General features: G+C 33.1%; 1 protein-coding gene across 1 annotated transcript in view; it reads right to left on the minus strand.

Annotated features, from left to right (window-relative positions):
- Positions 1-10043, minus strand: part of LOC127719570 (sperm-associated antigen 7 homolog) — a 35822-nt gene extending 25779 nt beyond the window's left edge. The window contains exons 1-2 of the mRNA XM_052225792.1: positions 9913-10043; positions 4582-4649 (exon numbers count right to left, since the gene is read on the minus strand). Coding sequence (XP_052081752.1) covers positions 4582-4649; positions 9913-9991 — 147 coding nt within the window. The 5' untranslated portion in view covers positions 9992-10043. The remainder of the gene's footprint in view (positions 1-4581; positions 4650-9912) is intronic.
- Positions 10044-10118: the final 75 nt, after the last annotated feature.

Consider the following 10118-nt stretch of genomic DNA (forward strand, 5'->3'; position numbering starts at 1 on the left):
AATAAGCATTGTTTATAAGTTTCATAACATTTAGTTGATGTAAACTCAAATTAGAGAACAAAATTGAAAAATTCAGCAATTTTTCCATTTTTAAAGGGGCATAACTCTAGATCAGTAGCAGTGATGCCACCAAAATTCAATTTTTATCTGTGTTTTGTAGTAATAAGCACTGTGCATAAGTTTCATAACAATTGGTTAGAGGCAAACTAAAGTTGGAGAACAGAAACAAATATTTAAGCAATTTTGAGATTTGTAAAGGGGCATAACTCTAGAACGGTAAAAGTGACGCCAACAAAATTCAAACTTGATCTGTGTATTGTGGTAAATAGCATTGTGCATAAGTTTCATAACATTTGGTTGAGGCAAACTAAAGTTAAGAGAACAGAAACAAAAAATTTTGCAATTTTCCATTTATAAAGAGGCATAAACAAACATAAACTAAAAGAACTAGCCAAGGAATTTGTTTTGTCCCGGCTGATAAAGCTGCTAATAATATCATTATAGTTTGGCGTAAATTTTACATTGAGGTTCTGCAAAAGGAAATCACGAATTCACCAACATTCCAACTGACTTCATTTTCAGAAAACGATATCTGTAACAAACATAAACTATTAGCTACTTCTTTACAAGCAGAACCAAATACAATGAAAGTCCCAACTATGTATTGGCTTCCGAAGCTACACAAAACACCTTACAAATATAGATTTATTTCGTCTTCAAGCCATTGTTCCACTACTAAATTGTCTATTCTTCTTACCAGTACACTTGGTACAATCAAAAACCTGATAATAAATTGTTCAAATAAGGCCTTTGAAAATAGTGGAATTAACTACTTTTGGAGTGTCAAAAACTCGTTGGAAGTACTTGATAAATTGCATGCATATATTGGTGATTTTGAATCTGTTCAAAGTTTTGATTTTTCTACCCTATATACCACTTTGCCTCATATTCTTATTAAGAAAAAATTCACACACCTAATTAAATGGGCATTTAAAAAGTCGGAATGCGAATACATATGTTCAAACTCTTTTAGATCATTTTTTAGAAGCAACAAACAAAAAAGCTATGTCAATTGGACATGCTTTGATACTATATCTGCCCTTGAATTTTTACTTGATAACATTTTTGTTCGCTTTGGAGATTCCGTATATCGTCAAGTTATCGGAATTCCAATGGGGACTAACTGTGCACCACTTATTGCGGACCTGTTTTTGTATTGTTATGAATTACAATTTATGACTAAAATCAGCAAAGACCCATCGAAACAACATCTGATACAAAAATTTAACAATACTTTTAGATATTTGGATGATATATTGGCTCTCAATAATGACAACTTCAGTATGTATACTAAAGAAATTTATCCTGTTGAACTTACTTTAAATAAAGCTAATACTAACAATGACCACTGTCCTTTCCTCGATCTTGATATCTATATCATTAACGGGAAGCTTAATACAAAAATTTATGATAAAAGAGATGATTTTTCATCGTTAATTATCCATTTTTAGATGGTGACGTTCCCTTGTCACCTTCTTATGGTGTTTATAAATCTCAACTTGTACGATTCGCTCCTGTATGTAACAACGTATTAGATTTTAGCAAGAGAAATTTATATATTACTGAAAAATTATTACACCAGGGTTTTCGATATCATAAACTAGTCAAAACATTTACTAAATTTTATCATCGGTATAAGGACATCATTCGTAACTATAACTCAACATGCAGACATCTTAAACGTTCGGGTATTTCACATCCAATCTTTTATGGTAATATTCTTTACAAAGCACAAAAATGCCAGTATTCACCTCAAAAGCTAACAAAACCTTTAAACAGACTTATTAAGAAGGGATATAGTTACGATACTGTTGTCAGGTCATTAAAGATTGCATATTTTGGCTTTAATATTGATTCACTTATAGGGTCTTTGCATCGGAATTAAACATATTTATTCTAAAACCAGTTGTTGGCATGACACAGGTTGTGTTCTTCTCATATATTTTATGACAGTATAATAATAAACCCCTAACAGGAGGGATTTGTGCCTGATATTCATATGATGAAGACATAATCTTTCAATCAGTTTAATTGAGGTCTGGAGCTGGCATGTCAGTAACTGCTAGTAGTCTGTTGTTATTTATGTATTATTGTCATTTTGTTTATTTTCTTTTGTTTCCTATTCTGACATCGGACTCAGACGTCTCTTAAACTGAGTTTTACTGTGCGTACTGTTGTACGTTTGTTTTTTCTACATTGGCTAGAGGTATAGGGGGAGGGTTGAGATCTCAAAAAACATGTTTAACCCCGCCGCATTTTTGCGCCTGTCCCAAGTCAGGAGCCTCTGGCCTTTGTTAGTCTTGTATCATTTTTAATTTTAGTTTCTTGTGTATAATTTGGAGTTTAGTATGACGTCCATTATCACTGAACTAGTATACATATTTGTTTAGGGGCCAGCTGAAGGACGCCTCCGGGTGCGGGAGTTTCTCGCTGCATTGAAGACCCATTGGTGGCCTTCAGCTGTTGTCTGCTCTATGGTCGGGTTGTTGTCTCTTTGACACATTCCCCATTTCCATTCTCAATTTTATTATACATTGTAACTCTAGAATGGTTAAAGTGACGCCACAAAAATTCAAACTTGATCTGTGTTTTGTGGTAATACCGTATAAACTCGCCTAATAGTCGATCCTACTATAAGTCGGGGGCCCTTTTCAGCTCCAAATTCTAAGGATTTAGTCTTGACCCTCGTATAAGTCGGACAAAATTTGGGCATTTTTTTTCCAGCTGACAGTAACTGAACGCCGGTAGAACCAATGCAAATCCAGGAATAATATTCATTTCTGCATTAATGTTTGGTTTGAATTTAGTTGATGCTCATCATGATAATTTATATTGCTGTTAATAATAAAGATGTATTCATTTCTCTTGTTTTGTTCACTGTTCAAATGTTAGATTAGCCATGTGTTGTTTACGTAATGCATCAATGATTTTGTAGGGTATGACTAACAACCTATTGTTTGAGAAAAGCGAATATAAACCAATATGAACCTGAAAAATTTAAAGTCAATCAACACTTGATGAAAATATTTTTCACAGCATACATAACTCGGTGTTAAATGTTAAATTGTTCTTATTATATTGTGATGATTAAAGGATTAAAAAAATTAAGTGAAGCTTATCAATATATTAAAATAACTAACTCCAACTCATTAGTGTCATCTGTTTACCTATCACTGATAGTTTTCACACAGTCAGTGTAGTACAAATAGAACGCCTTACTCGACGCCTGCTATATCAACTTCATATAGCCCGTTACAAGATGGTATGTGGACAGTAATAAAACTAGTGCGAAGTGACAATAAGACAAGCGATTCCGTTATCTCAACATCGATAAGGGCGTGGTGGGGGGAACCACACAAATTACTGGAATAAGTGAATTAAACTGTAAAATAAAGGAATTTATGCAAATTGTGTGGGGGTAGGACGTCACTGTAAATATGAGCACATCAGATGTTGAATGGTGGAGGGAACAACAGCACTGTATATAGAGAGCACTTGAGCTGAGCGTGTAAATATGGTTAGATGCCCAATGGTGGAAGGAGAAGCAGCACTGTATATAAAGACAGCACCTGTTCTACATATGAAAATATGGTTCCTCTACAAAGGGGGTTTAAAGATAAGTTAGATTAGATAGATTAGATTTAGTAAATACAACTCTTTGTCTCTTAATTGGGGTTATCAATGGATTATATTGGCTTGTCAATCAATTGTGTAATTTTTGTTTACCTGAGACACTTTAATGAATAATATTTTGATTTTGGGAATGAATCTTAAAATTATTTTTTGATTATTATATGATTTATAAGCATTGAATTGATATCATGATATCACAATAATGACACAATAACACCGCTGAAAACATCCTTTCACATATTTGGTACATTGTTATCTCCTTTTCATTTTTGGTTCTTGGCTCTTCTTTTGGGTTTATAGGAAAACCATGTGACCATGAAAATCAATACACAAACCGGAAACAGTAGAATTTCAACACGAATTTGCAGAAAATGTTTACCAAAGAACAAATAAAACACAAAGACAGTATAGTAGTCATTTATTTTCAACAAAAACTTTTTATTTATTGATTTATGTAGGTTTGGCAATCAAAAACGTAGTTTTGACCAGGAAATTCACTCCTGACCACTTTTCTCAAGCTTGGATTTTTCCTCTGGTCGCTAGATCTCGTCTATTAGTCGGTCCCCCTCTCTGGATTATGAATTTTACTCCCAATTTTCCGACTAATAAGCGAGTAGGTACGGTAAGCATTGTGGATAAGTTTCATAACATTTGGTTGAGGCAAACTAAAGTTAGAGAACAGAAATCAATTTTGGGACGTACGGACAGACGGTCAATGGTAAAACTTAATGCCCCCTCCGTTTCGGCGGGGGCATAAAAATGGTTCTTGGTTGTAGGGATATTTTGAAAGTCCCTTCCCACCCTCCCACATACATTTTGATGGAATAGCCCTTATCAGTTTTATTTCTAATATCTATGGTTTTTTTACATGCATTTATATATCCCTACCTTTTCTCTAAATACAATCAACTTTTTCTTATCAGCTTCTTGCTGTTTTTCAATCATTGCTTTCTGAGCTACAAAATATCAAAAATAATTACATAAAAAAACTGCACAACATTAACTGTAAACAAAAAAAGATAAATGAACAAAGGATTTCATAGTCCACAGATAAAATACATGAAGTACTTTGAGTTGCTGTGGTTAGTGACAGTTTTGCACTTTCTTTGATCATGTTGATATAAAGTTAATAAACATAATATCTTTATTTATACTTACACCAAGATGTCGTTAAATGAAATTGGATACCCTGCATTTATCATGCTGTTCAATAATAATGGTCCAATCCCTGAAAAACCTCCCTCCTAAACTATTGAAAACTATCTTTCTGCAGTGACAATAATAACTTAGCATAAATATTTATGTGTTCTACCCATTCAGGCTAACACCCTCAAGGTGTATCTTATATATGTACATGTACATGTATCTCTGTTTTTGTCATATTTAGATGTCCAATTTCTACAAACTCAATTGAGATAGTCTTTTGCCATACCTTAATCATGTTAATTTTTGTTTTTGTCATTTAACTATGTCCAATTTCTATAAACTCAATTGAGACAGTCTTTTGCTATATCTTAATTTTTTTTTTTGGTATTTAGACTTTGGTGTTGATAGCAGATCTTTGAAATACAAATAAGGTAAAGGGGCAAATGACATCAAAATGAGTCAAGTTGGAGCAGGGTATCATGAAAATGATGCAGGATAACACTTCCACCCAAAACCTCTTGTAGGAAATATTACAGAGACTGAAGGCATTCTAAACTAAATAAAAATCAGCATAGAAAATTATTTCAATGTCTAAAATGAAAAACTCTAGATCTGTAACTGAGAAAAATGAAATCAAATATTGACTATTTCAGATAAATTGTCAAATACATTGTATTATAACTAAATGATTATTTTTTTCAAAACAAGGCTTTAACTAAATAAAATTCAGAATGGAAATGGGGAATGTGTCAAAGAGACAACAACCCGACCAAAGAGCAGAAAACAGCCGAAGGCCACTAATGGGTCTAACTGAATGCCTTTGACTGAACACATGACATGCATTTTCCAGAAATGAAAAATGTTAAACTTTACAGCAGAAACCATTAACGACCATGATATAATAAACTATCAAGTGAAAAACCCTGAGGATTTCAGAAAAAATGATGGTGATAACTAAACACTGAAAATCTGTATCAACAGACAACTGAACGTATGAAAAGGCTGTTTGATAAATATAAAAATAAATGTGGATAGTGTCCACATGTGGACACAGATGATGCATATCATATAGTTATAAAGGGACATAACTGAAGAACGGTAAAAGTGATGCTACCCAAATTTGAACTTGATCTGAGTTTTGTAGTAATAAGCATTGTGTGTAAGTCTCATAACATTTGGTTGAGGTTTACTTAAGTAGAGAACAGAAACTAAAAATTCAGCAATTTTTCTATTTGTAAACACGCATAACTCTAGAACAGTTGTGTATAAGTTTTATAACATTTGGTTGAGACAAACTAAAGTAAGACATGTACAGTCAGGGGACTTATTGAAATAAGTGATTTTTAAATCACTTATTAAAGTAGCAAATTCGAAGTTTTGTCACAAATTGTGATTTTGTAGTTTTACCAAAATTTTAAACACATAGTTTTAGATAATATCTTTTCATTAGTAAAATTGAAAAAAATGAACTTTTTGCCTCTTTTAAGCATCAAGGTTTATGCCTTTGATGCAATCATTTAGCTGCAAATTCTATTTTACTTGAAAAAATGCTATAAAAATGGCTTTACATAGTGAACTGATACATTCTCAACAGATTTTTCCCAGCAGTGGGAGTATTTTTCCTGTGAAATTCAAGGTTTCATCTTATAGATTATGTAATAAAATTCTACTGTTCACGATCAAAATTTCACTGTTCAGGGGTGTTGAAATTAGTGGGGGTTATTAATAATGATACTTAAAGAAGTGATTTTTTGGAAGGAAATTGAGGTATGATACTTGAACAAGTGATTTTTATGTCATTATCCTAGATTTAGTACAAGGTCATCACCTGACATGACCCGGTCATCCTATCAACACAGATGTTGGTTCTGATAATTTTAGCAACATAATTAGTTCCTGGATCATTAGTATTCTATATTTAAAGCTACAATAAAATTAAATCACTTAGTCTAGTGATTAATTTGTACTACTTAAATAGGTGATTATTAAAGAAAGACAACTCTTACTTCCAACCTTTATGTACATAATGTTACTTGAATCAGTGATTTAGAAAATCACTCATTTAAGTAAGTCCCCTGACTGATGTAAGAGAACGGAAACGAAAAATTCAGCAACTTTTATGTTTATAAAGGGACATAACTCAAGAATGGTAAAAGTGTCGCCACCAAATTTCGTACATAATCTGTATTATGTAGTAATAAGCATTGTGTATAAGTTTCATACCATTTGGTTAAGGCAAACTAAAGTTAGAAAGCGGAAACAAAAAATTTGTACTTGATCTTAGTTTTGTGGTAATGAATATTGTGTATAGGTTTCATAATGTTTGGTTGGGGCAAACTTAGGTTACAGAATGGAAACTAAAAATTTTGCAATCTTTCGATTTATAAAGGGGCATAACTTTGATCTGTGTTTTATCAGTGGAAGTCAAAATTAAACATTGCATTGTATAAAGCATTGATTGTAGTTGATTCAATTATAATCATGGACAAAGGAAGATAACTCCAATTTTAAAAATTACTTGATATTTAGAAGAATATAAAAATTTTGCAATTTTTCCATTTTTACAGGGGCATAACTCTAGAACGGTTAAAGTGACGCCACCAAAATTCAAACTTGATCTGTGTTTTGTGGTAATTAGCATTGTGTATAAGTTTCATAACATTTGGTTGAGGCAAACTTAAGTTCGAGAACGGAAACAAAAAATTTTGCAATTTTTCCATTTATAAAGGGGCATAACCCTAGATATGTTAAAGTGACGCAATCAAAATTCAAACTTGATCTGTGTTTTGTGGTAATTAGCATTGTGTATAAGTGTCATAACATTTGGTTGAGGCAAACTTAAGTTCGAGAACGGAAACTAAAAATTTTGCAATTTTTCCATTTATAACGAGGCATTTAACCATAACTCTAGAACGGTTAATGTGACACCACCAAAATTCAAACTTGATCTGTGTTTTGTGGTAATAAGCATTGCGTATTAGTTTCATAACATTTGGTTGAGGCAAACTCAAGTAAGAGAACGGAAACCAATTTTTAGACGTACGTACGTACGTACAGACGGACAAGGGTAAAACTTAATCCTCCCACCGCTACGGCGGGGGCATAAAAACATGTGTAATCAGTTAAAATTGAGAACCACATGCAAAATGCATGATTTGGCAAAGTATGGGGTATATGGTGTTTTTTTCTTCTAAATACACTGTATAGATGATAACTTGCTATATCATATATATGTAAGACTCAGATAGAAGTCTGGTCTCTAATCAACGTCAGTCAGTGATCTGGAAGGATTTTTTCTCTATGGGCCCAGGGCCCCCAAAAATAAATTCAATGGGCCATTTTTTAAATTAATGGGCCATGTTGTCAAATGAGTGGGCCATTCGTTTACAATAAAAAAAAATTAAAAAAGTGTATATTTCACTGTACTTACAAGTATGATTCTAATTAATATCATGGATATTGTTCCTGTGATTTTTTAATTTCAATTTCAATGAATATACAATAACTTCTTCCAAACCGGGCATTATTTACAATAACCTTTATTTACAATGTTAAACGTTAAAACTGGTACTGTTCCCTTGTTCATGTTCATGTTTTTTTTTACATTAAATTTGGGTCTTCGTCGATACCATACTTATTCCAGACATTCCGTATTAGAGGACGTTTCTGGCATTTCCTCTGCACTTGTATTATTATTACTTCATCACTATGACAAGAATAACAGTAGAGAGCAACATTAATTGATAAGACACAACAACAATTCGCTGAAACCTTCGCTGAAGGCATGTTTACAAAATGTCAAAACGAGCCAAAGACCAAAAAAATTGACTAGGACAGTTAAGCCCCTTTTATGGAGACAAATACTATGCTATTCATAAAAAAGGCTTTTGGATTTTTCAATCGAAATAATAGCAAGCTTACTTAAAAGATTATAATTAGAGAAGAATTCTCTCCTGTACTAGCCAATTTTCACAAATTTAAAGTTGTTTAAAAAAAATGATATCATGAATGATGGTTAATTACATTATTTGGGTAATCAGTCATACCGCATGTTGCTATTATTACCATAGGAAAACACCCGAGACGTCCCAAAAATATATAGGTGCTCCTATCATTGGAGTAAACACTACACAGTTGTGTACTGTCACACATGGCAGCACGAAATACGATCGGAAATCCATTTGACGATATCTCAACGTTTCAAAACGAAGTGAAAAATATCATGTGCCACGCGGGCGCCTACATTTGTCACTCTATTCGCCATTTCTGGTCGATAAGCGCAATTGGCGCAAGGCTCACGTCCTTCCCGATCACTGGTCAGTTTCACAAATCTACGTGCAATTCTGAAGTCATAATGAAATAAGAAATAAAGTTTCAATTGGATGGCCAAATTCTATACCCCTCTAATCGACAACTTTTTTGTTGTTCTCAAATTGATGTTCTATACATGTATTTGAATTGGCTTCTCTAATTGACATCCTAAATTTCACAGACTTGATGCAATACACCTTATCGCTATTTGTCCGCCATTACTGGACATCAAACAAGTTCCTGTAAAATTTTGACGTCATAATACCAAATGTCTGACGCCACAATGGAAAAGTGATTGTTGTATGACGTCAAAAGTTCGAGCGGGACAGATTCTCGGGTCAAGCGGGATTAGCGATAAGGTGTATGACGTCTGGACGTCACAACTTGATTTAATGAAAAAAACTGTCATATACTTGAATTGATACAGGCATTTTCCAAATGCAAATGGTTGGTTGAAATATTATTATTAATATGCATCATCTTCTACCTCACCTGATTTACATACATTGCAAACTCGTTCATTGCTGGGTAATTTAAACCTAAATGACAAGCTTTTTCTATGGCAAGATTGTGTGCACTCAATCTTACTTTACACAGAGATAACCTTTCTAATTTGTTCCTTAGAACATCAATGTAAGAATAGATTTCAAGTGATCTATTCAAGATGGCCACCATAGGCATAGTATACATTTTTTTTCACAGCTATAACCTTTTCACTTCATGGTCATAATAAGTTGCAAAGCTAAGTTCATAGCTACAAACCTTTGACTTTTTTCCTTTCTGCATCATTTAATGACGGTGGTTTTTCCATTGAGCCCATAATTGATCCTAGTAAATCCATTTTCTTCCTGGGCCAATGTTTCGTCACGAAAAACTTCGGCCATACTGCCAGAGAAGTGGTATTCAGCATACACAATCAATCAAAAACTAAAAAACAATTTAGAAAAAATACATCATTAAAACATGAT

The sequence above is a fragment of the Mytilus californianus genome, unplaced genomic scaffold, assembly GCF_021869535.1.
Source record: "Mytilus californianus isolate M0D057914Y unplaced genomic scaffold, xbMytCali1.0.p SCAF_11, whole genome shotgun sequence".
Lineage (NCBI taxonomy): Eukaryota > Metazoa > Mollusca > Bivalvia > Mytilida > Mytilidae > Mytilus > Mytilus californianus.